Raw genomic sequence first — 25,660 nt, 5'->3', positions numbered from 1 at the left:
GTTCAACAAAGTCTAAAGTGCATGTGAATTCTCTACTGACTACTTTGAAATTTTACTCATTGACTCACATAACCCCTCTCTCTTTGACTCAGATTTTGGGCCCGGCCTAACCCGTACCGGTTTGAAATTATAACACTTTTTATTAGCAAATATTTAACATATATTTTTATATACTCTCTTATAAAACTCTCAGTACTTTATTGTGGGTTGATTTAAAACCTATATCTCCTAAAAACATATGTGGATAAAAAATCATAAAAAAATTTTAAATTTTCGGAATATTGACCTATGACTTAAAAAATTTACCATCAATCTAATAAAGGCGCATAAACGGATTATCATTGCTGGTGTGCACATGTTCTTAATTATATATGCATTTGTAGCAATCATCAAAGAAAAAAACGCTAAATTATTTTAAAAATAAAACTAAAAATAACTACCGGAAGAGGTCTACTCTCTTATATAATGTCCAGTACTTTATTTTTAGTTGATTTAAAACCTATAGCTCCTAAAAAACAAGTGGATAAAAGACCATAAAGAACTTTAAAGAGTCGGAAATATAGCGGGCTCAAGTAGGGAATCAGGGCCCATAAGTTGGCCCGGGCCCGATTAACTGAACATGGGCCCGGAAAAGAGTTTCCTAGTCTTGCGTAGATCGCACTCACATACACTGTACCATAGCATGAATCCCTTACCAGACACTGTCCTTCTTTGCCCTATAATAATAACAAGCAAAGAAATTTAAAATTTTTATTTTTTATTTTTTATTTAAAAAAAAAAAAGAGAAAAGAGAAAAAAGAAGGGTCTTCCCCACACTCTATTCTATAATGCACATACAAGAGAGACAATGCCACCAAATCATCACTTTGTTCTCCACATGCTCTTCTCCCTCTATAGACTTTTTTTTTTTCTATTCTCTTTAATAGTGCCACTCCACTGGCACTTCTCCTTCTCATCTTTATTTCTTTTTAATTTTTAAATTTAAATAATAATAATAATTTTATTATTAAATTAAATACTTATTCAAGTATTATAAGTATGTCTTTTTGACTTGGTGTGGGAATGCTTTGGTTAGACACAAGCTTGGCAGAAGAGCTGCCAAAAATTGTTAATTATATGGTAATCAATGCTTTTCCATGATTAATCATCCCTTAAATTATGCTTTTGATGCTGCCTGTAAAGCACTTCTTTTGGGAAAGTTTCTCTTTTGATTCCTCTCTACTTAATTAATTAATTAATTAATTACTTTTTTTTGTACTGTTTGATACCTGGACATATAAGCGTCCTTCTTTTATCTTATTCTTTGATTCTTAGATATCTTATTATTTTTTTTAATATATATGTATATATAGAGAGAGATGTTTATTCAATTGATTCCATTTGGATGTGATTATTCTGCTCCAATTTAAGTTGTGTTTAGTTTTATTATGTAAATATGTTTTAATTTTTTTTATAGATATCATAGGGTGTGTAACATATATACCCTTTTATCCAATGTTTTAATAACCGGACCGGTTATCGAACCGGTTAAGCAACCGGTTCCGGTCCAACCGGTTGAACCGGTTGAACCGGCCGATTCAACCGGAATTAATTTTTTCAAATAAACAAATACTTAAAAATTAAAAAAATAAAAAATAAGTAAAAAAATAACTTCAAAAATAAAGAAAAAATAATAAAAAAATACAAAATTAGATATGACAAAGTTAAATTACCTTTATAAGGTCACAAAGTCTCAACTTTAATGTTTAATATACAAACATACAAAGATATAACTATACAACAAATATTAAAAAATAAATAATTAAATAAAATATAAGTATACAGGTATACAACAACAATAATGATTAAAAAATAAAAATCAAACCATTGAAAAGTTTAGTTTAATACTTTAATACTTTAACTTTAATGATTTAATTATTGATTAGCATAAAATTATAAGTTAATTATAATAAATTAATGATAATAAATCATAATATATTAATATCTTACGGCCTTTTGTTTTTTATTTTTATTTTTTACTTTTTTGCCTTTTGAAATTTGGACCAATTTAATAAGTTTATTAACTTTATTTAAGTTTTTAATTATAAAATAAATAAACCAATTAAATAATTTAAATTAATAAATTAGCCGGTCCGGTTCAACCGGTTCACCGGTTAAATCGGTTGAACCGGCTGGCCCGGTTCATTACTATTTTATGTGAGTAATCAGACCGGTTTACCGGCCGGTTCCCGGTTCAACCGGTTCAACCGGCCGGTCCGGTCCGGTTTTTAAATCACTGCTTTTATCTCTGCTGGCGATCATGACATCAATGCTGCTCTGGAGTAGGTGTTCCTGTTACTTGTCTAAGTAGGTCTGAGATGTCAGACGACACCTTCCGTCTCCTTAGTTCCTTTTCCCTGTTTGTCCTTTTACTGTCTTTATCTTCTTTGTTCCTCCTCACCATTGGTGAGAATTGACTCTTCCACTGTACCATGTTTTTATCTTTGTACTGTTGTTTTTGTTCTAATAAATCTGTGATTTATCCACTTTTTTCAAAAATATATATATATATATATATATATATACCCTTTTACATGAGTTTTTGTTTTAATTTAAATTATAATTATTTGTAAAAATTTATTATGATAATATTTATTTGTATAACTACCAACCAGTATAGTTTTTGTATTTAGGTGATAAGAGATTTAAAATAATATATATACATATATATAAGAAATAAGAAAAAAAAAATTAGGAGAACCAACAACCTATTAGTTTATTAATACTGGTCTTTTGTATAGGTTGTGTTTTTTCATACAAAACCATAGATTACATCTCAAAACCTATACAATATGAGAATATAAATGCTTGTTGAATTTATCATTAAATTTTATATTCGTACGTGTCCTTGATTTACCTTAGAAAAAAAAATGATTTTCACTTATTTGTAGTAAAAAAAAAAAGTATGCATCGATGTATAATATTGTGGTTGTGCAAGGGTATATATGTGAAAACTCTATTTATCAAGGAAGTAGGTGACTATTCCATCTTGTACAATTCACTGGTTCCATTTAAATGCTAATAAGGAAAAAGTTAATATATATATATATATATATATGTCTATATAATAATATAATATAATGTAATGTAAAACAAGACCATTAAAAAAAGACCAACTTTTTATTGGACGAACAATGTTAGTCAAACATTAATAAGAACACATTGATGAACATCTGAGTCCTGAAAAAGAACCCAGTCACAGGCTTTATATTGTACCAAATATAATCAAAATCATAGCTTCACATGCATACAAAAACACTCACATATTTATATTGTAGTTATTGTTATGTGTGTCAATAAATTCAATGCAATTAATCCAACTTTCAGAGAATTTATTGAAGTTTTGGGGACCGATTTGTAACTTTACAGTAGTGCATCGGAAGTGGGCCGTCCGTCCACCGGATTGAATCCAACGGTGGTGCTTTATATGGGTCGGTAAATGAACCGATAGGATTATTCAATGTTTTCTTTACCGTACTGTGGGTTTGGAAGTTGGTCGTTGGTAGGGGTTGGTTAAGTTTTAATGCTTTTTTTTTATTATTACCTTTTTTTTAAGATAATACCAATAAATTAATTATATGGTAATGTGTTTCCTTTGTAAAAAAATAATTAATAAATTTTAAAAATGATAAATGCTATAAAAAATCATTAACTCAATATTTGTTTTTTTACCATTTTGAAAAAAATTTAACCCAATTAATTCCAACATATTCAAGCAAATATAATGGTCAATATAAAATATTGATTTCGGGTTTTGTTTGATCACATGCATATTAAATAACCGAAAACCGAGAAAAACATGTGATGTCATATTGGTAAAAAGGTGAAAATTTACGTCCTTTTTTTTTCTGATTATGTAGGCCTTTGGGACCCAAATTTCAAGGTCGCACGTGACACGTGGATTGATGTGGATCCAGTGGGCCCCATAGTCGGTCCAGTCAACTCCCCTGTTCTAAGAATTCATATTCATGTTTTAACTTTTATATAAAATATATATATATATATTTTATACATCTTAACCTCTAATTAAAGTAAAATAAAAATAGAACCTTTCTTATTGCGTATATCGAAAGCTATTATTATTTAATTAATAATTTTAAAAAAATAAAATAAAATTTTATCAATAGCTTATTTCTTGCAATACTTCAATTTTTTTCAATTCAAACTAAAAAAAATAAAAAATAAAAATAAAAACACACATGAAGTAACACACTGCGAGCTATACTCCAATCTTTACCATTCAAAATGAAATATATAACTAACAATAATAATTCAAAAAATAAAATAAAAATACATGAAAATTCTAAAATTAAGAAAAAACTTATAAATAATAGAGTGGATGATTTCACTGCATTAAAAATTAAATACAATAATTACGACTCAATTTGTCAAACAATATTATCAATTTGAAACAAAGATTAAAGTGTGAATTTTTTAGCTCTTTATTGTTGTGAGGAAAAAATGGGACTATTTGAGAGGGCTGGGTGGGTAAAACAATCCTCATCGTGGAATTGATCAACAACATTGCCAAAGCTCATAGGAGTGTGTGTGTCATTATTTGGCGGAGTAGGTGAGTATACTCGTGAAGCAAACGATCTTTACATCAAAATGAAAGAATATGGAATAATTAATGAAAAAAATATTATAAAATAAAAAATGACTCTAATCTATAGTCAAATAAATAAACCACTAGAAGCTCTTACGAGAGATGGTTTGACTGCCTTAACCATGACAGAATATTTCATATTTAAATAGATTATTGTTGATTAGCATTCAAATTAATTTGAATCTAATCTTGACCATAGCCCCATCACCACCATAAATTCTAAAAATTTTATCCTGATTAAAAAAAAATAACATAAATCATAACTTAAGTCAAACAGGATTCGAGTTACAAACTTTAATTCTACCAATTTGTTTTAGATATATATATATAGTTATTAATATTTATTAATTTTAAAATAATGAATCATGCAAATCAAACTAGAAAAACGCAAGAAAATATAATGTAAATAATTACATGAGTAAGTAAATTGAAACATAGAAAGATGTTCCATAGAAATATGTTAAAAATTAATCTCTTAACATGATAAATGAGGCAAGTGAGAGTACTATAAAACTAAACTCTTAATGAGGGGGACAAGATTCAGTATGTTGTTGACAATAATCACTAATATGGATGCAACTATAAAACAAGAAACTGTGAGTTTTCTTTTTGTTTTCTGATGATCCAAGTCTAAAAAAAAAAAGAAAAAAGGGTTATAAGTACATTGACAGTGTACCAAAACCCTCTGAGTCCTTACATTGACCAACCAGTAAATTTTTAAGCAAAGCCACTTGTTGTAGACTTGGTCAATCTTGGCTCACGGCAATTAATTAAATGCATGTCACCTTTGCATTGTTTTTTTTTTAATAAAAAGTTAGCAAGCCTAACATGCATCTTGTTTATCATATTATTATCTATTAATAGTATTTGTCCTTACCTTATTCTAACAAAAATAATAATAATAATAATTTAATTATTTATTATGTAGATAAAACCATTGGTATGTATGAATATCTTCATTTATAGTGGATGAAAATTTGATGGAAGTTCAAAAAATAAACATTTGAATATGATTTTTAGATCAAAATACATTTGAATAATTTATCGTTGATTTTAACAGAGTTAAAACTAAATTATATTTTTTTATTGTTTTTATTTTTATTTTTAAAACACTTGAATAAAATTGAATCAACTATTTATCACCGGCCTTCATATATTTATCATAAATATTTAATTATCGCTAGTGATTGAGTTACATCTCAATTTTGTTATATTTTAGTTGGTCATAGTGTTTGTCTAATGATCAGTTTTGTAGTTCTATTCTTACATTTCTTTTATTTTGTTTTTATCATAGTTAACATATATTTTAGAAGATATATATATATAGTAAAACATTCTCTATGAATGTCCACTAATAAAAAATTTATAGACGTCTAATTATCAACTGTTAGATGGTGAACCAATGACTGACATTGATGAACAGTAGTATTGTGTGATGTCATATTCCAAATAATAATTACTATATTTATTAATGTATTAATTACTGTTCGTCAATGTTGGTCATTTGATCGAGATTTAACAACTGATAATGAACGTTTATAGATTTTTTATCTATGAACATCTATAAATGAATGGTCCACTATTTATAAACTTTCACTATAACACCAAATTGTTGGTTTCTCAAATAACCAATGATAATGTAACAAACTCATGGTAACCGTTAAGTTCAAAATTCCTATAAAAAAAAGAAGGTATAATACCCGCATTGGTCTCTATACTTTTCACTATCTTCCTTTTTGATCCCTCTACTCAGAAATGCGCCCCACTAATCTCTCTACTCTTGAAAATGACCCAATTTAGTCCCTCTATCTTTAATCTCTTCCCATTTAGTCCATCTACTCTTGAAAATACAGAGTAGAAAAGACTAAATTGAACAATTTTCAAGTGTAGAGGGACTATTTGGGAGTATTTCTGAATAGAGGGACCAAAAGAAAAAAAAAGAGAAAAGTAAAACAACCAATTCGGATATTATAAAAACAAACAACACAAGTCTGTAAAAAAACACACAAACACACAACTTCACCAATGCCAAATTCTTTAACCAAATAAAGTTAAAAACTACAATAAACATGAGAAGCAAAGACAAGGTCCGTGAGCAAGACTAGAGAAGAAAGAAACAGAAAGCAGGAACTGGGAAGCGTGCCCAAAGACTTTAACATTACACTTGTTATTACTCAGACTGAGTCACTCTGCTTGTTATCTATATCTCCTCATTGCCTGTCGGCTTCCTCTCTTACACACCCCCCTATTCATTTCTCTTTGTTCCCTGTGTTTTTTAAATCCCCATGAAACCAAATCATCTCCACCTTTTGGTCAAAATCTCTCTTTCTCTTTCTCTTTCTCTTAAACCAAACCAAACCAAACCAAACTAGCCCAACCCTCTGCTCTGACCACTCTCTGTCTCACACGTCCTCTTGTCGGCCCTCTCTTTCACCACCTTATATTCCCATTTTTCCACACCTATTCATATTAATTATTAATTATTAATTAATACAAACAACTAAATAACTAAATAAATAAATAAATGATCCACTATTGAAACAACACCATCTTCACCACCACCACCACTTCTGCACCTCAGCCTCTTATTATTTACACCATTAATTATTATCATTAATTAAAAAAATAAAACACTGAAAAGAAAATAGTAGTTAAATAGATTGAAAAGAAGAGAAGAGAGAGGAGAGAGATTGAGTGAGTGACACAGAGAGAGAGAGAGAGTGTGTAGTGTGTGATGCTGCAGAAGTTTTCAGAAAAATGTCACAAGAAGAAAGTCAGGAGATAAAGGGAAAGAAGAAGCGTGGGGAGCAATGGAACTGGCCAGAGATGCAGGGATTCCAGTTCCCTTCTCCTCCTAAAGAGAAAGAAGACTTGCTTGTCATTGAGATTTCAGAAAGAGCTTCTTCTACTGCTGTTACTCCTCCTCCTCCTCCTCCTCCTCCTCCTCCTCCTGGTGGAGCCACTATGCCTTCTTCTCCTCCTCCTCTTACTACTACTACTAGTAGTACTTCATTAACAACATCTCCTGGTGTTGAAGATACTAATGGGAAGGAGGAGGTTGGAGAGAAGAAGAAGAAGAAGAAGAAGAAGAAGCTGGAGAACCAACCTTCTGTTGCTTTTGGTCAGTTGTTTCGTTTTGCTGATGGTTTGGATTGGGTCTTGATGGTCATTGGCACTGTGGGTGCTATCATTCATGGTTGTTCTCTTCCTATCTTTTTTCGCTTCTTTGCTGATCTTGTCCACTCTTTTGGTTCCAATTATGATAACCCTGATGCTATGCTCCGTGAGGTCATCAAGGTTTGTGTTCATCTTTCTTTCTTTCTATCTATCTATCTGTAAATGTCTTAAAGTTTGGATTTTTGTTCAGTCTCTGATTAATTCTGGTGATGTAATTAATGGTTTTGATTCTAGTATGCTTTCTACTTCCTTGTTGTTGGAGCTGCAATTTGGGGATCTTCTTGGGCTGGTGAGTGAGTTTCAGCTTTCTTTAGCTTCTTCAACTTCTTCAACTTCTTGAATTTGGATTTTTTTTTTCCAGAGATTGCATGCTGGATGTGGACTGGAGAAAGGCAAACCACCAGAATGAGGATTGAGTTTCTCAAATCAGCTCTAAACCAAGATGTTCGTTACTTTGACACTGAGGTTCGCACTTCTGACATCATCTACGCCATTAACGCCGAGTCAGTCGTCGTCCAAGACGCCATTAGTGAGAAGGTTGGTATTTGGTAATAGCATAATGGTAATGGTTGTTGCTATGTTTCTCAATAATTTCATATTTTTATACATTGTATCAGCTCGGCAATTTCATTCACTACATGGCCACATTTGTTTCCGGGTTTGTCGTCGGGTTTACTGCCGTCTGGCAAATGGCTCTTGTGACTCTAGCTGTTGTTCCTCTTATCGCCATTATCGGCGGCATTCACACAACTACATTGGCCAAGCTTTCATCCAAGAGCCAGGATGCTCTGTCTCAGGCTAGCAACATTGCTGAACAAGTACTACTGAACTCATATGATCACTGTTTAAATTCTTGTTTTTTTTTTTTTACATGTTTGGTTTTGATTGATGGTTATATGCATTGAATTTTCAGGCACTGGCACAAATCAGGACGGTGCATTCATATGTAGGTGAATCAAGAGCTCTGCAGGCTTACTCGTTGGCATTGAAGGTGGCGCAGAGGATTGGCTACCGGAGTGGACTTGCTAAAGGGATTGGGCTCGGTGCGACGTATTTCACCGTCTTTTGTTGTTATGCTCTCTTGCTTTGGTATGGTGGATACCTTGTTCGCCATCACCACACCAATGGTGGCCTTGCCATTGCTACCATGTTTGCTGTCATGATCGGAGGACTGTAAGAACTGATTCAGAATCACATATTGCAGTAAAAACAAGAACATTTTCTTGTTTTGCTGACAAGGTGTTGTTGTAATGTACAGGGCTCTTGGGCAGTCGGCGCCGAGCATGGCTGCCTTTGGGAAGGCAAAGGCATCGGCAACGAAGATATATCAGACGATTGATCACAAGCCATCGATTGATCGGAACAGCGAGACAGGAATTGAGTTAGGAACAGTCACAGGGCATGTGGAGCTGAAAAATATTAACTTTGCTTATCCTTCAAGGCCAGAGGTTCCAATTCTCTGCAACTTCTCACTCAATGTTGCTGCAGGGAAGACAATGGCATTGGTTGGCAGCAGTGGCTCTGGGAAGAGCACTGTTGTTTCCCTCATTGAAAGGTTCTATGATCCATCTTCAGGTACATCGATTCAATTGAGCACAATATATGAATTTTTGATGTTGTTGTGATTACTGATATGAGATCTGTATTTCTTTTGAAGGACAAGTGCTGCTGGATGGGCAGGATATAAAGAGTCTGAAGTTGAGGTGGTTAAGGCAGCAGATTGGTCTGGTGAGTCAAGAGCCTGCATTGTTTGCAACATCAATCAGAGAGAATTTACTGCTGGGAAGGGAAGATGCCACACAAGTTGAGATTGAGGAAGCTGCAAGAGTTGCCAATGCTCACTCCTTCATAATCAAGCTCCAAGATGGCTATGATTCTCAGGTCTTGATACTTCTCAAACTATTTGTCTATTATCATTAGAGAGAATCAACATATCTTACAATAATAATAATAAAAATACTGTTTGTGCATATCAGGTTGGAGAAAGAGGTTTACAACTCTCCGGCGGGCAAAAACAGCGAATTGCCATCGCCAGAGCAATGCTGAAAAACCCGGCAATTCTCCTCCTCGACGAAGCCACCAGCGCACTCGACTCTGAGTCAGAGAAGCTGGTGCAAGAAGCTCTAGACCGGTTCATGATCGGAAGAACAACATTGGTAATAGCTCATCGCTTGTCAACCATTCGCAAGGCTGACACCGTGGCCGTGCTCCAGAATGGTTCTGTATCAGAACTAGGAACACATGATGAGCTCATAGGACGAGGTGATTCTGGCCTCTACGCAAAGCTCATCCGCATGCAAGAGCAAGCGCACGAGGCCGCGCTGGCGAGTGCGTCTCGCAAGAGCAGCGCACGCCCGTCCAGCGCGCGCAATTCTGTCAGCTCCCCAGTCTATGGCCGTAATTCATCCTACGGCCGCTCGCCGTACTCTCGTCGTCTCTCGGATTTTTCCACCTCCGACTTCAGCCTCCCTTATGACCCCAACCACCGCCCGGCGGAGAAACTCGCATTCCGTGACCAAGCAAGCTCTTTCTGGCGTCTTGCCAAGATGAACTCGCCGGAGTGGGTCTATGCACTTATTGGTTCTATTGGATCAATGGTTTGTGGCTCCATCTCGGCATTCTTCGCCTACGTCCTCAGCGCGGTTCTCAGTGTTTACTATGCTCGTGACTACAATCACATGAAGCATGAGATCAACCAATACTGTTACCTTCTCATTGGCGTCTCCTCCGCGGCCATGCTCTTCAACACCCTGCAACACTTGTTCTGGGACGTTGTTGGTGAGAACCTCACCAAACGTGTCCGTGAGAAGATGCTGTTCGCTGTGCTAAGAAATGAAATAGCTTGGTTCGACCAAGAAGAGAATGCCAGTGCTCGTGTTGCTGCACGTCTCTCATTAGATGCCCACAATGTGCGCTCAGCCATTGGAGATAGAATCTCCGTCATTGTGCAAAACTCGGCACTTATGCTTGTTGCTTGCACGGCCGGGTTTGTCCTCCAGTGGCGCCTAGCACTTGTGCTCGTCGCCGTCTTTCCAGTTGTTGTCGCTGCCACTGTTCTTCAAAAAATGTTCATGACTGGGTTCTCCGGAGACCTCGAAGCAGCTCATGCCAAAGCAACACAGATTGCCGGAGAAGCAGTAGCTAATGTGCGAACTGTTGCTGCATTCAATTCAGAAACAAAGATCACCAAATTATTCGCCGAGAATTTACAAACACCACTCCGGCGTTGCTTCTGGAAAGGCCAGATTGCCGGGAGTGGTTTCGGAGTTGCTCAATTCTTGCTCTATGCTTCATATACTCTCGGTCTCTGGTATGCAGCTTGGCTGGTGAAACACAACATATCAGATTTCTCTAAAACCATTAGAGTTTTCATGGTGCTCATGGTCTCGGCCAATGGTGCGGCGGAGACACTAACACTAGCTCCGGACTTCATCAAGGGTGGTCGAGCCATGCGCTCAGTGTTTGAAGTTATTGATCGGAAAACTGAGATAGAGCCTGATGACCCTGACGCAAGTTCAGTCCCAGATCGACTACGCGGCGATGTGGAACTAAAGCATGTTGATTTTGCCTACCCATCATGCCCAGACATGCCTGTGCTCAAAGACCTCACACTGCGTGCGCGTGCAGGGAAAACGTTGGCACTGGTCGGACCAAGTGGTTGTGGGAAAAGCTCAGTAATTGCTCTTATCCAACGGTTCTACGAGCCAAGCTCCGGCCGTGTGCTCATTGATGGTAAAGACATCAGGAAATACAACCTTAAAGCTCTGCGCAAGGCCATGGCAATGGTGCCACAAGAACCATGCCTGTTTGCAGCTACAATCAAAGAGAACATTGCTTATGGTTGTGATTCTGCGACCGAAGCCGAGATCATTGAGGCTGCAACACAAGCCAATGCGCATAAGTTTATATCGGCATTGCCACAGGGATACGAGACATTTGTCGGAGAAAGAGGCGTGCAGTTGTCTGGTGGACAGCGGCAGAGGGTCGCTATTGCTCGGGCATTGATAAAGAAGGCTCAGATTGTGCTTCTTGATGAGGCGACAAGCGCATTAGACTTGGAATCAGAACGATGCGTGCAACAAGCATTGGATAGAGCAGCTAGCGGCCGGACAATGATCGTTATTGCCCATAGGCTTTCGACAATAAGGGGAGCTCACACTATTGCTGTGATAGACGAAGGGAAGGTGGTCGAGCAGGGATCGCACTCGCATCTGCTCAACCATTTCCCGGACGGATGTTATGCCAGAATGCTTCATTTACAGCGTTTCTCGCGGAATTCTCCAGCGAATGGTCCCGGAGGGCCTTCGACAAGCCTGAGGCCGGAAGATGGCTGAGAGAAAGAGAGTCTCTTATAGCAACTTCAGAGCTTTGCTTACCAGTTTACTACCTTGTTTTGATTTGTTTTCACTATTTTTGCTTGACCAAAATGAAGTTTCTGATGTAATTAGTATCATCGATATAACTGTATAAGTGTAATTTAATCAAGCTCTATTGGAAAATATTATGTTTGATTTAAGGTTTGAGATGAATACACTTCTTCTTCTTCTTGTTCTTGTGTTAATGTTGGTTCATTCTCATGTAGTCAAACTCAATCCCCACAATCCTAAAAAATGTATGCATGATTAGCTCAGACATGAAGAGTATAAAACAAACTTTATAGTTTTGGGAGTTTGCAATGATAAAGAATTTTGAGCTTCTTTAGGACAATAATAATAAGTATAATAACAATAACAAGGAATCATTGGAGGCATGTGCAGTATGGAGAGAAGAACTCTTTTCAGGTTAGTTGGTGTACCAAAAAGAGATAATTATTAATTAACATTTGTTAGAAAGTCTTATTAAGAAAAAGAAGGGAAGATTGGTGGGTTAGGCAACAAGTGAGATTTGGGACCTTAGTACAATAATGTGGAAAGGAAAAGAACTGGTTGGTAAGCATTGTAAAGGGACATTGCAAGTGCTCTAATGGAAGTCATAGTCATGAGAATCATAAAAATAAATAAAAATAAATAAATAAATAAATATATGGAGCTATGTTATGGATCTGTTTTATAGCTGGAAGGATCATGCTTCATTTGGAGGTATCTTAAGGAACAGCAAAGAGAAGCACTAATTCATTGGTTTTGTTTTAATTAAGATGAAATCCTCTCATTTCAGTGTATTATATCAAGGGTGTGCTTTGGTTCGGTTGGATTCCAAAGGATTTGAATTATTTATTCCTTGAAATTTCAAAACGCAACCAAAATTCATTGTTTAAAATTACATCAGCATCAGTTGCTACAATTTATTTATTTTTTAATTTTTTTTTTTTTAAAACTCAAGATTTTATTTCATCTATAATTGAATTTTAAGTAAAAATATATATATTAGCAAGGTAAAACAGTAAGACTGAAAACTCTATAAAATAGTAGACCTTCCGAATAGATATTTTTTTTTTGCCTAACATAAAATAATAGATGAAACTACAGCTTTTATTACCACTTTAAAACTCAAGATTCTATTTATCAATAATTGAATTTTGAGTAAAAAATGTATATATATTAGCAAGGTAAATCACTAAGATCAAAAAGCCTATAAAATAGTAGACCTCCCCAAATAGATATTTTTTTTGACTCATATAAAATATTAGATGAAACTACAGCTTTAACCACTTGAACCAATCTCCGTGAGTAAATATTAAAACATAAATTTTAATATTTTTAATGGCTTCATTAAAATTTTAATCAGATACTTATTAGTGAGATAAAAATTACCAAAACATTGGTTTATTTATTTATTATAAAAATCGCCCAATGTGAGACACTAATAAAAATCCAAAAGTAATAAATAACATTGGATAGATATAAAATTTATTGATTTAGGATCACAACATTTATAGTGATATAGATACACAAACATTAAATGTTTTTTTAAAAAAGATAAATTTATGATAATTTATGATGGTGATTGAAGTGATATTTCCATGCAAACTTGGGGAAATAATGGAATACAAAGGGGTGGTGGAAAATAGAGATTGAAAAAGATTGAAAGCATTTAGAAGCTTAAGAGATGAACAGTGGTTAGGGAACACCATCAATCTCGGATCATGTGATCATTCACTCTATTAATCACATACCAACCTTCCACAACATCTAAATTAATACATACTCTTCAAAATTATTATTATTTTTATTATTATTACATGTTGATCAATATTTAATTATTATTATTATTATATTATGTTAACAATTTAATCCTAGATTTAAATTAGTCTTGGTTCATTGTAGTTTGGGCTTCTAATTTGACTTAATGAACAATAATTTCATATTGAGTTTAGTTTGACTTGATCTTGCCTTGATTTGATTAATGTAAGTCTAATATTTTACACCAATTGGGCACTCATAACATGGCCTTATTCATATAATTTGGAAGGGGGGAAAATTAAGAAAACTATGTGAATATTTTCTTAATTGGAACCAAGCTGTTTATTTCATTTCATAATTTAAAAATAAATTGAACCAAGTAATGAATAAAAAAATGAAATGCAAATCCAATAAAATTTCAGAAATTATACCGACAAAGAAAATAAAAGCTTTTAGATAATTCATCCAATATCATTCATTTCCTCAAGAGTTATACTTCTACAGTTGCACAAATTATGAATATAACTTACAACATTAGTTACTAGAAAATTAAATTCAACAGAAAAATCAATTTTCTAGTAGAAAATGGCAGACACAGTAAAATAATCAATCAAAACACAGGACTCTGAAATTATGGAATTCAGTCACAAGAGTATAGATAATCCCACAATGTCAGACTTGTAACTACTATGAATGGAAATCAACCAAACATTTGACTTATTTCCAATAAATAAAAACAAACAATTAGATGATTAATTGCAACCATAAGCAGGTGGGGGAGTTTCTGATGGAGATTGATTCTGTTATCTCTTTCCATCATGAATGCAGTGAAATATGGTGGGGAAGAAAGGCCACTATTATCTTTATTGAAGGTTTGCCACTCAAGAGACAGTGAACAAGACAAGGAAAAGGTAAAGAAGATATGATAGGAACTTCTCAAGACTGGTGCTTGCAATGAGGAAGCTAGTGACATGATTGTGATACATCTGAAGGTCAAGCTCAATCTTTTTCATTCACAGGAAGTACTAATTTTGGATGTAGTTTGATCTAAAAACTAGATCAGAAGTTAATGCAGTTAGTTGAGAGTGTTCCACAAATGCTTCAGGCTTCATGAATGCAAAAAGCCAAGTTATGTTGAGGATCATTTTCAGATTGAGAATTCCAAATACAGTGGAAATGATCTGCATCTAAGATTAGTGGTGCATATGCTGAACTGTCTAACCAATTAACAATGACATGTGTGAAATAATAATGGAAACAGTGTATATTAAACTAGACACAGACAAACCGGTTGAAATATATCGAATTGGATTCTTCGAAAACATAATCTGTACCATTTGTTCTGATCTATAGACATTTCAGATAATAAGCATCATAGAGCAGAATATGATAAACAAATGGTTCTAGAGACTTACCAAAACTTAATGTTTGAATCATGATAGGTGAATTGAAAATATAAAAACTAGAAGAAGCAGACACAGAAAGAAATGAATAGAATGAAACAGCACAGAGTGTTGTTCATTTCAATGAATTACCATAAATCTGGGCTAGTGTGTAATTAAAACCAAATGGTTCTAGAGGCTTACCAAAACTTAGTGTTTGAATCATGATAGGTGAAATGAAATTATAAAAACTACAAGAAGCAGACACAGAAAGAAATGAATAGAATGAAACAGCACAGAGTGTTGTTCATTTCAATGAATTACCATAAATCTGGGCTAGTGTGTAATTAAAACCAAATGGTTCTAGAGGCTTACCAAAACTTAGTGTTTGAATCATGATAGGTGAAATGAAATTATAAAAACTACAAGAAGCAGACACAGAAAGAAATGAATAGAATGAAACAGCACAGAGTGTTGTTCATTTCAATGAATTACCATAAATCTGGGCTAGTGTGTAATGATAAACAAATGGTTCTAGACTTACCAAAACTTAGTGTTTAAATCATGATAGGTGAATCGGAAATATAAAAACTACAAGAAGCAGACACAGAAAGAAATGAATAGAATGAAACAGCACAGAGTGTTGTTCATTTCAATGAATTACCATAAATCTGAGCTAGTGTGTCATGACTCAAATATAACCTCAACATTCATAACCATGTCTAACAAGATGCATTGCAAAACAGGTAAACACATACTTATAACAACCATTGCAGAAACTGCAAGCAAAAAAGTGTCTAAATACTCAAATATAACCTAACCATTTATAAGTTATAACCATGCCTAACAAGATGCACTGAAAAACAGGTCAACACATACTTATAACAAACATTGCAGAAGCTGCAAGCAAAAAGAGTCTGTAACAAACCCATAATCAAATCTGAAGACCAATTGAATTTAAATGTCATGACTTTACAACAGGCTCAATTCAACCCAAAAACTTACACTAATGGAATGAGCGACTAAGCTTATATATTCTATTCATCTTTACCAAATATAATCGATGTGGGAGTATAAGTCACCTTGATGTGTGCTAATCTATCTTAATTGTCATCTTACAAGCAAACAAACATACAAATTACCCGGATTATGATGCTGTGTGTGTCATATGAAAACCAAAAGTATATTATATGGGCTCGATTCAACTCAAAAGTCTAAGCTAATAGGATGAGAGATCGAAGCATGCACAGTCAGGTTTATAGTTACTAATATAACCAATATGGGATTATTAGTTACTCTAACAATTAATACTTATTTTATCTTGGCCTTATGGTTGTACATATCTTGCAAGTCTCTAAGAATCTCATGAAGCATTAGTGAATTCCATTTTTTTTTTCTGCAGAGGTAACAGAGAGGTTGTCAAACACTCATCAACTAACAGAACTGATAAAAAAACCCCATAACATAATCTACAGAGCAAACCTGACACCGCATACAGAGCTAATTTGATCCTTCACTGTGCGAGCAATGCAATTGAAAACTACTGTATATTTCAGTATGGATACCTTAAGGTTGTGTCAAGCAGGCATGAGCCAGTCAAGTGCATTGTGCTCCTGTTGTCATGAAGCAAGTTCTGGACTTCTCACTTGCTAAACATCTTTTTTTTTTTCAAATAATAGCAGCAATCTGAATGAACTAAAATGATACTCGAGATCCTCTTGTATACTGCAGTGAAGCCAAAATAGGAAATATAGGGTATAAGTTCCTAATGGTTATTGAACAACATAATATTTCTGACCACCAGCACATATAGACTTTGCTTCTATTTGCAAACACTCCAATTTCCAGTTTACTTTTCAAGGTAATTAAATGCAGAACAATAAATACTGTAGCATTTTAGCAACTTATGCCTTCTTTGGTGTTGCAGGTGAAACTACAATTAACATGCATGTCATTTGTGGCCCTTGTACATCATATCCATTTAATTATTGCATGATGTGTATGCAAAATGTGATGCACAGAGATATATGAATATTATGTGAACAATTTCATCACAATTAATATGCATGTCAACTCACCTATTGCATACATGAGCATTCTTATTAGATCAATAAAAAGACAGCTCTAACAGAAGAACTAATTAAGTGTGTTACTTACATAAGACAGGGTTATAATATAAAACCAATCAAAGCTCATTTGATTCTACTTTTTCTATGAAAGGGGGTTTATCTATTCCTCTCTTGAAACCTCTCTGCTGCTATATTCAATTAAACTTAGCACTTGAAGTCCGTCGACCGCTTCATTGTAAAGTAGCGGCACAAAAATACAAGCTTGCCAGCCCACCTTCATTAGCTATCACAAGCATAGTTTGACATCTGCTTCCATCCCTTCAGATAAACACCAACTAGCTCTGTCGTTTATAGCAATTGGGAAAGGATGACGTGATATCTAAAGAGATATACATAGCTAGCACGGAGCTTCATAGAGTAACGACAGCGCTACTGAAAATGGATGCATATCTAAAATGCTAAGGACATCTGTCTCACAGCTAGCTCCATTGTTACTGCATGCGACCCCCGTGTCTTCCAACTTTTCTCTGTCCTTGCCGCATGCTGCCACATCATAAGCCACTTGCCCCACTTTGGCCGCAATCACTCTTTATAACAAAGTCCTTGAGCCCTGGTTTCAAGCACCTCCCTCTCAGGGTTTAGGGTTGTGAAGTTTCACTAGCTCCTAGGGCAGCGAAACGGTCCTGCTTTTTTCTTTGAGTAGCTTCCTCAGAAAACAAGGTCACTATGAGAGGCAAATTTCTGGGGGATGAGGATCCTACTGATGGCAATCTTGCTGGCATAGCTTTCGGTGATGTATGGCAAAGCGTTCGAGGTCCAATCATGGTTCCTGCCCTGCAAACGGCAGTGTATGTGTGCGCTCTCATGTCAATCATCCTATTTTTGGGACGGCTTTATCTGGCATGTGTGCTCTTCTATGTGAAGATTATGAGAGGGAAGAAGTACACCAAGTACAAGGTGGAGGCAGTGATGGCTGAACTTCAGCGTGTCAAGGAACACCCGAAGGTCTTAGTTCAGATCCCCATGTACAATGAGAAAGAGGTATTAATAAGAACAGCTTTATCTTCATAATATTTACAAGAAATCTTTACTAAAATAAATCTTCTGGGAAAGAAAGCTTTGGTGAAGCATTTCCAAGTCATATCACAATCAATGTAGGTTTGCACTAGAAAATCATGTGCTACTAATACTTGCTTATAATCTATGGCAGGTTTACCGCTTGTCAATTGGAGCAATATGTTCACTTTCATGGCCAGTTGATAGATTCGTAGTTCAAGTTCTGGATGATTCAACAGACCGTACAACTAGGGTGAGAGATATGATGAATGACTTCCTATTTTAGTATACATAAAAATGCTAATTTGAAATAATTCTCATAAATACAGGAGGTTGTGGAGTTGGAGTGCAGGAAATGGGAAAACAAGGGCATCGATATCAAGTATGAGTCTAGGAATAATAGAAATGGTTACAAGGCTGGAGCTCTTCGGGATGGCTTAAGGAGACATTATGCCGACCAATGTGAATTTGTGGCAATATTTGATGCTGATTTCCAACCCGATCCAGACTTTTTAGAGAGGACTATACCTTATCTGCTATTTAATCCAAAACTTGCTTTGGTCCAAGCTAGATGGAAATTCGGTGAGTTTTTGAAATATACCTCAGTTCCTTTTTGAGATTGAATGTAACAGTTTTTTACCAAGTATTTTTTTTTGTCATTTATCTGGTTTTATAAGGTTCTAATAACTATTCTGTATCAAAACACAATCAAGCATTTCAATACAACTCATGTATTATGATAAAATTGCAGTGAATGCAGATGAATGCCTGATGACTCGGCTACAGGAGATGTCCTTGGACTATCATTTCAGTGTGGAGCAGGAGGTTGGTTCTTCAACGCATTCGTTTTTTGGGTTCAATGGTAAGTTCTCAAGCAATGGGTGTCAAAAATATGGCACATTATAAGCAACCAGAGTCAAACTTTTGAGACAAAAACTGTCACTTGAGATTATTCACAGGGACTGCTGGAGTGTGGAGAATGGATGCCCTCAGAGATGCAGGAGGATGGAAAGATCGTACAACAGTGGAAGACATGGACCTGGCAGTAAGAGCAAGTCTGAGGGGTTGGGAGTTTCTCTACTTGGGAGACTTAACAGTAAGTACTATTTACTTAAATGTGGACATGAATTCAGATTATCTAATTTACTATTCTCTGAACAATGATCACATCAACAAACATTCATCTTGTAGGTGAAGAATGAACTTCCAAGTACATATAAAGCATACCGTTACCAACAACACAGATGGTCTTGTGGGCCTGCTAATCTGTTCAGAAAGATGTTTATGGAGATACTGTACAGTGAGGTGAGAAAATAAAGCAAACTATTTATGGTGTCAAGCAATATACCATCAAATTTGAGGTTTCTCTTTGATAAATCTAAGATTAAGATTTGGTTTTCGCAGAGAGTAACAAGGTGGAAAAAGTTCCATGTGCTATATGACTTCTTCTTTGTGAGGAAGATACTTGCACATTTCGTCACCTTCTTCTTCTACTGCGTGGTAATTCCCCTGTGCGTTTTATATCCAGAAGTCCATCTTCCCAAATATGTTGCAATCTATTTACCAGCCACCATCACCATTCTCAATGCTATTTCCACCCCAAGGTACTCATCTAAAACAAACTAATGACCAAATAAGCCTATATTATAGAAATCTGATCATGCTATTTACATAATAGTTCCAAATCAAGTATTTGAACATGAGGTGTACCATTTTATGAACTCATAGGTTCACCATGTTTTCTGGAAGTGCTGGAACTAACTCTACTTGTGTATAGGTCATCACATCTGCTTATTTTCTGGATCCTCTTTGAGAACGCGATGTCAGTGCATCGGGCAAAGGCAGCAATCATAGGGTTACTCGAGGCAGATCGTGCCCATGAATGGGTTGTCACAGAGAAGTTGGGCAATAGTGCAAAGCAGAAGAATATAGTTAAATCAACGAGGAAGCCACGCTCTGGTATTAGAGAAAGGTATGTATTCTTAGAATGGACAAATATCAATATTTTACTATTCTGGTTTCTCAATAATTTGCTACACAATTTGCTGTGACAATCTCCTCATTTCTTCTTTTTTTAAATTCCCAGATTCCATGTTTTGGAGTTGATCGTGGGGCTATTCCTCCTCTACAGTGCCATCTATGATATGATCCATGGTCAATATCACCTCTACATCTATCTGTTCCTTCAAGCCGGAGCTTTCTTCATCATGGGATTTGGCTACATTGGAACAGTCACAAACAACTGAGGAACATCTGGAGTACATGTATTTCCAGAGATATACCACCAAAGTAGGAATAATATGCTTGCACTAGAAAGCATAGAATAAGGTGGAAAATCTATTACTAGTTATGCTTTTACCAGTTAGTCTTTTACCAGTTAGTAAGTACTAGGGGTGAGTCTAGGAAGTAAAGCAAAATTATGATGTTCGTAAGGTCTTCCAGTTTTATAAAGTGTGTAAGGTAATGCTTGTCAAGGATGTTGCTATATCAATGGAAATAAATAATATCCTTTTTCTAGTAGACATGATCTTGAGCAATTACATGTTTCTATAGCTACCATTACATACTAACAAACTTTCTGAAAAAAAAAGAAAAGAAAACATCACTACGTACCTCTTTGCCGGTTCAGCAAGAAAGTGGAAATTAATGAAGATTTTAAGAGAAGAAAGAACCTTCATTTATAAAATAAGACACACCAGTACAGATTAGTAGTTCAAATCATGCAATAGAGAAAGATAATAACTTCATTCTGATATTTCAATATAAAAGGATAAATCTTCCAGTGGAGAACTCAATTTTAAAACAGTAAATTGGATATATAGCAAACCAAGCTAAATAATTAGCTTCACTTGAAAATTACAATTAAAACAATTGGTAAGATAAGGAATTAAAAAGAGATCTATAGATAGAAGGGGGAAAAAAGGAATGAGAATCAGTCTAGTTCATCAATTCTAATTTCATTTTCCTCTCTGGTAGATAGGATCTTTACACGAACCATACCTCGTTGCCACTCAGAGTTCCCCACCAAGATAAGCCTGCCTGCATTGACCCGTTCTGCATGCTTGAACACCCTACAGGCACACAAAATGTATGTCAATCATAAAAATACAATAACTGAACAGCAATAATGAATTAGAAGGAAAATTTTCATGGGACTTCAGTCTGATGAGAGAAAATTGTGACTACCACTTGAGGCGCTTGTCTTCAACAAGATCAACGCTTCTTCCTTTTTGCCTAAGGGAGGCCACAATCTTGGATGCAGGTCCCTCAAGTTCCGCATCAAGTGGAAATACAATGTCATCTACCTGGCGAATTAGGTCTGGAACAAGCCCTTTCTCCTTTAGTAGCTGCATGTATTTCCACCGACGTTAATTTTATATAAAAGTAAAAGTAAAAATTTCAGAAGAAACAATAAATGATTACTTAAAGAGCAAAATTTTCACTTCCAAATAAATTAATGAAGAAATCTACTCAAGCATAAGTGTGAACCAGACGAAGCAAGCATTTGTGACGTGAAAGAATGACCTCCCTATTCATGATGAAACAAGCTCAATTTATGCTGTAGTGAAACAATACTATAATCATTTTTTAAGAAAGTCTGATCATTTATTTAAAAAAAAAAAAGCAAAAAACCTGATAGTCTTTACCTCCACTATGACAGCATCTCCAAATCCAAAGCCGCAAGCAGGGATGTCATCAGTGCCAAATGTAGAGAGCAATCTATCATATCTTCCACCCCCACAGATCGCCCGTAATATTCCTTCTTTATCAAATGCCTGGGAAGAAAAATCCGGTTAAGAAAAGAAAGAAACAGAGCAACAGAAGGCCAGGATTAGGCCAACACAATTTCATGATTTAATTCCAGCCTTACCACTAAAGACTAACCTCAAAGACAATTCCTGTGTAGTAGGCAAGCCCACGAACTACAGATGCATCAAATTGGATCCACTGAGAATATCCATAGTTTTCGGCAAGTGAGAAAAGTTGTTTCAAGTCCGCAACAGCTTCGGCATTAGGTCCTAGAACATCTATCACGTAAAAAGACTACTGTAAATTATACCTCAGTCAGGAAAAAAAAAGTAGAAATGAAAAGAAGTGCAATTCCTAATTCAAACAAAACATAGCAATGATATTTAACACAGCAAGAAACTTGCAACTAAAATCAGGAGTATATCACCAGACCTTCCAATCTAGTCAATGACTTGAATGACAAGACTTCAACCAGACCCTTGACAGCATCTAATGATACACCAACTGATACCAATTCTTTCTCAATCTCTTCTCTAGAAATTTTTCCGAGCTGCATGATAGAAACCAAAAACAACCATCATATATGCAGAGGACGTGTACACCTTCTATACAAAATGAAAACAATATTTGCGTTTGCCATGAGTCGAAGGACAATGTATCAAATAAAATTAAAATTAAACATGTTATATATATATATATATAGACAAAGTTGTGGGCATGAAATGAACATGAGGAATTCAACATGTGATCAGAGGAGAGTAAAAAAATTAGATAAAGATGAGATAATGTACACAGTCTGACCATTCAATGCTGACAAATTTAGTTTATATGGTTCTATTCCAAGAAGTCCAGTAGATGAAATCAAGTTTATGTCAATGGTCTCACTAAACTGACTTGATTCGGATGATGACATAAATTTGAAGCCACAGCTTCATTGATATGTCTTCAATTTGTGAAAGATTTAGACAATGACCATCTAATATGTTGCTTAACCACTTACCATTTACATAATGGCCTTTGATAAATCACAGTTAGGTGAATGTTTAGAGGTTGCCTAGGTAAAAGAGAAGCTTTAATGACATACTGCTCTTGTTCCTCTTCTAACCTTCTTCCACTTTTACCCGTTTTGTTTCTTTTCTTAAGAAGCAACATTAAATTAATAGAGCATAGAAAATAATGCAAAAAGTGCAAATATTAGGCATTAAATCACATGTCTACAACTAAAAGCAACAATGGCATCAAAAGCATAAAAACATTAATGGCTGTATAATTGGAAAAACTAACATGAAGGCAGCATAAAGGCAGCTATAAAGTAATATAAACACCTACAACTGCAAGAATAAAATCTGGTACATATATGATATATCATTAGACATTCTTTCTAAATGCAGACTGTGAAGGCAAGAGGTACCGATTATTCAAGTTGAATGTAACTAACTTTGTCAACAATGACAAAAACTTCAGTAAATAAATGTTCGGGAATGGAATATGTTTGCAGCACTGCCTGCAAAACCTGCAAGGAAGAGAAAATACCGACTTTAGGAATTATCAGGAGTAAAAAAAAACTCCAGTCTAATGATCGATAATGACCAGCACTTTGATTACGACCTTTCGGCTAGAAATCCTGATCCCCACGTCTGCGGATGTGATCCCAAGTCTTTCAAATAAAATGACAAGAGCATGAATGAGCTCAGCTTCAGCCTGCACTCCCATAAAAAACAAGGTCGGTATCAGATTTAAAGAATTACTTGCACTCAAACGAGACTATCAATTCCATCTACTTAGAGAAAACATATAAGGTGTATCACTTCATTAGCTTAATAATCAACTCACTTAGAACTTACATACAAGCCACCACACTTACCCATCACACACCATGTTTCACTTCCTAGATCAACTTCAGTTTGACATTATCGGGGCCAAATAGAAATTCAGTAAGCATCATCAAATAAGAGAAGGGCATTAAATCATTGATATTGCATAACTAAATTTACATAATGACAACAATCATAAGATTACTTGTCTTGCAAGTGCCATAAATGTGCATGAGTGTACTCACCCGAACTCTAGAAACACCAATTATATCCATGTTCCATTGGTAATGCTCTCGACGCCTTCCCCTTGTCATCCGTTCATACCTCCAACACTGTCCTATAGTAAACCATTTCAACGGCAGGGAGACAGATTTCCTAAAAAATTAAAGAACAAAAAAAAATAAACAAAACTCGGCCAGACTAGTTCCACTAAGCATTTCTTGGGCCATTGTGAGATTTTCTCTTAAAACAAAAACATCGAATTTTTTTCGTTATAATCCCAAAACGAAAGCAAAAAAGCTTGAACTTGCAAGAGAGTTGTATTGATACCCTTGCTTGATTACAAGCCTAGCCAGCGAAGGAGTGATTTCAGGCCTCAACACAACACGACGACCACCCTTATCCTCAAAATTGTACAACTAAACATACAGCACAAAATGGTCAGAGAACGCATCAAACTGCTCCATTTACAATGATTCTCAAGGCCACAAGAGCACGCACCTGCTGAGTGATCTCCTCCCCTGCTTTTCTAATGTACAATGCCTCTGATTCAAGGACAGGGAAGTCAACCTCTTCAAACGAGAGCAATCGAGAAACCTTGCGAGAAAGACAAGGGTTTTCAGACATAAGATCAAACAGAAGGTGAACAATAGTCAAGAGCTCCAACTAGGAGTAGTAACTACCTCCCTGAACTGCTGGAAGAGCCAGTTGCGAAGTCTCATGTCCTCGGGGAGGAAGTCCCTCGTGCCACGAGGGGGGTTCACGTCAATCATCGTTCGCTCAGTCACTGCAATCGGCGCAGCACCATCAACGTCATCGTGTGTGGGGATGGAGGAGGCACGGGAGGCGGCGAGAGAGGAGAAAGGATGGGAGATGGGGCGGAGAAGAGGGAGGGAGAAGCAGGAGGAGAAGGAGGAGGGTTTGAGGGCGCGAGTGATGCGAGGGAGGATGAGGCTTTGGTGGAGAAAGAGAACTGCGGACATGGTCGAGAGCTCTATCGACGAAGAGCTCCGGCGCTCGTTGGCGATGCTGCGCGGCTCTGCGCTCTTTGTACGAGATCACTGTTCGATGGCCTATGGCCTATTATTTATTTTTATTTTTTATTTTTATTTTTTAATTATGTTGGGATTAGAGTTATTAATCTCTTCCTGTTATTTTGGTTTATGATAATATAATAGCATAAATAAATATTTATTTTAACATATTAGATACCAAATATATATATATATATTTATTGAACTTAATGTATTTTTTGAATGGACTATTATTTATTTATTTATTTAGGTTGGGAATAAAGTTATTAATCTCTTCCTGTTATTCTAGTTAATGATAATATAATGGCATAAAATGAATATTTATTGTAACATATAAGATAATTTTTTTTTGTTAAACTGTTTTTTAATCAAATAATTATTTTTTTTAATTTTAA

The 25,660-nt window shown here is 35.4% G+C and overlaps 3 protein-coding genes across 6 annotated transcripts; 2 read left to right on the top strand and 1 right to left on the bottom strand.

Annotated features, from left to right (window-relative positions):
- The first annotated feature begins 7,237 nt into the window (after positions 1-7,237).
- Positions 7,238-12,353, top strand: LOC120271952 (ABC transporter B family member 1). Of its 4 annotated transcripts, XM_039278641.1 has the most exons (10): positions 7,291-7,553; positions 7,584-7,598; positions 7,683-7,942; positions 8,057-8,111; positions 8,184-8,359; positions 8,440-8,640; positions 8,736-8,995; positions 9,081-9,397; positions 9,480-9,703; positions 9,799-12,353. In XM_039278641.1, exons 1-10 carry the CDS (start codon positions 7,403-7,405, stop codon positions 12,154-12,156), a joined length of 4,017 nt encoding a protein of 1,338 aa, XP_039134575.1. In that variant the 5' UTR covers positions 7,291-7,402; the 3' UTR covers positions 12,157-12,353. The 4 variants fall into 4 exon arrangements, with proteins under 4 accessions (XP_039134573.1, XP_039134572.1, XP_039134574.1 ...); XM_039278639.1 differs by having other exon boundaries at positions 7,238-7,553; positions 7,584-7,942; XM_039278640.1 differs by having other exon boundaries at positions 7,239-7,598.
- Positions 12,354-17,202: 4,849 nt separating this feature from the next.
- LOC120272187 (glucomannan 4-beta-mannosyltransferase 1-like) lies at positions 17,203-21,020 on the top strand. The gene is made up of 9 exons (XM_039278951.1): positions 17,203-18,433; positions 18,603-18,701; positions 18,778-19,030; positions 19,200-19,310; positions 19,408-19,544; positions 19,640-19,753; positions 19,853-20,052; positions 20,226-20,420; positions 20,535-21,020. Exons 1-9 carry the CDS (start codon positions 18,119-18,121, stop codon positions 20,692-20,694), a joined length of 1,584 nt encoding a protein of 527 aa, XP_039134885.1. The 5' UTR covers positions 17,203-18,118; the 3' UTR covers positions 20,695-21,020.
- Positions 21,021-21,169: 149 nt separating this feature from the next.
- Positions 21,170-25,288, bottom strand: LOC120272188 (histidine--tRNA ligase, chloroplastic/mitochondrial-like). Its single transcript, XM_039278952.1, has 11 exons — positions 24,915-25,288; positions 24,733-24,828; positions 24,562-24,650; positions 24,258-24,387; positions 23,807-23,899; positions 23,637-23,711; positions 22,631-22,748; positions 22,334-22,476; positions 22,096-22,224; positions 21,635-21,795; positions 21,170-21,519 (listed from the first exon to the last, which is right to left on the bottom strand). The coding sequence occupies exons 1-11, from the start codon at positions 25,212-25,214 to the stop codon at positions 21,381-21,383; spliced, it is 1,473 nt and encodes a 490-aa protein (XP_039134886.1). The 5' UTR covers positions 25,215-25,288; the 3' UTR covers positions 21,170-21,380.
- Between the last annotated feature and the right edge of the window lie 372 nt (positions 25,289-25,660).

This window comes from Dioscorea cayenensis, chromosome 11 (genome assembly GCF_009730915.1).
Source record: "Dioscorea cayenensis subsp. rotundata cultivar TDr96_F1 chromosome 11, TDr96_F1_v2_PseudoChromosome.rev07_lg8_w22 25.fasta, whole genome shotgun sequence".
In the NCBI taxonomy this organism is placed as follows: domain Eukaryota; kingdom Viridiplantae; phylum Streptophyta; class Magnoliopsida; order Dioscoreales; family Dioscoreaceae; genus Dioscorea; species Dioscorea cayenensis.
Note: the sequence above shows the minus strand (reverse complement) of the source record. Positions and strands in the feature narration are given on the sequence as shown.

Bases quoted from the DNA above. Each gene is read 5' to 3' on its own strand.
- LOC120271952 (XM_039278638.1), top strand. From the start codon at position 7,403: ATGTCACAAGAAGAAAGTCAGGAGATAAAGGGAAAGAAGAAGCGTGGG. The intron at 8,112-8,183 runs GTGAGTGAGTTT...TTTTTTTTCCAG, and splicing joins TTGGGGATCTTCTTGGGCTG to AGATTGCATGCTGGATGTGG. The intron at 8,360-8,439 runs GTTGGTATTTGG...ACATTGTATCAG, and splicing joins AAGACGCCATTAGTGAGAAG to CTCGGCAATTTCATTCACTA.
- LOC120272187 (XM_039278951.1), top strand. From the start codon at position 18,119: ATGAGAGGCAAATTTCTGGGGGATGAGGATCCTACTGATGGCAATCTT. The intron at 19,031-19,199 runs GTGAGTTTTTGA...ATAAAATTGCAG, and splicing joins CCAAGCTAGATGGAAATTCG to TGAATGCAGATGAATGCCTG. The intron at 20,053-20,225 runs GTACTCATCTAA...ACTTGTGTATAG, and splicing joins AATGCTATTTCCACCCCAAG to GTCATCACATCTGCTTATTT.
- LOC120272188 (XM_039278952.1), bottom strand. From the start codon at position 25,214: ATGTCCGCAGTTCTCTTTCTCCACCAAAGCCTCATCCTCCCTCGCATC. The intron at 24,388-24,561 runs GTATCAATACAA...TTAATTTTTTAG, and splicing joins AGGCTTGTAATCAAGCAAGG to GAAATCTGTCTCCCTGCCGT. The intron at 21,796-22,095 runs GTAAAGACTATC...AAATACATGCAG, and splicing joins GAGATGCTGTCATAGTGGAG to CTACTAAAGGAGAAAGGGCT.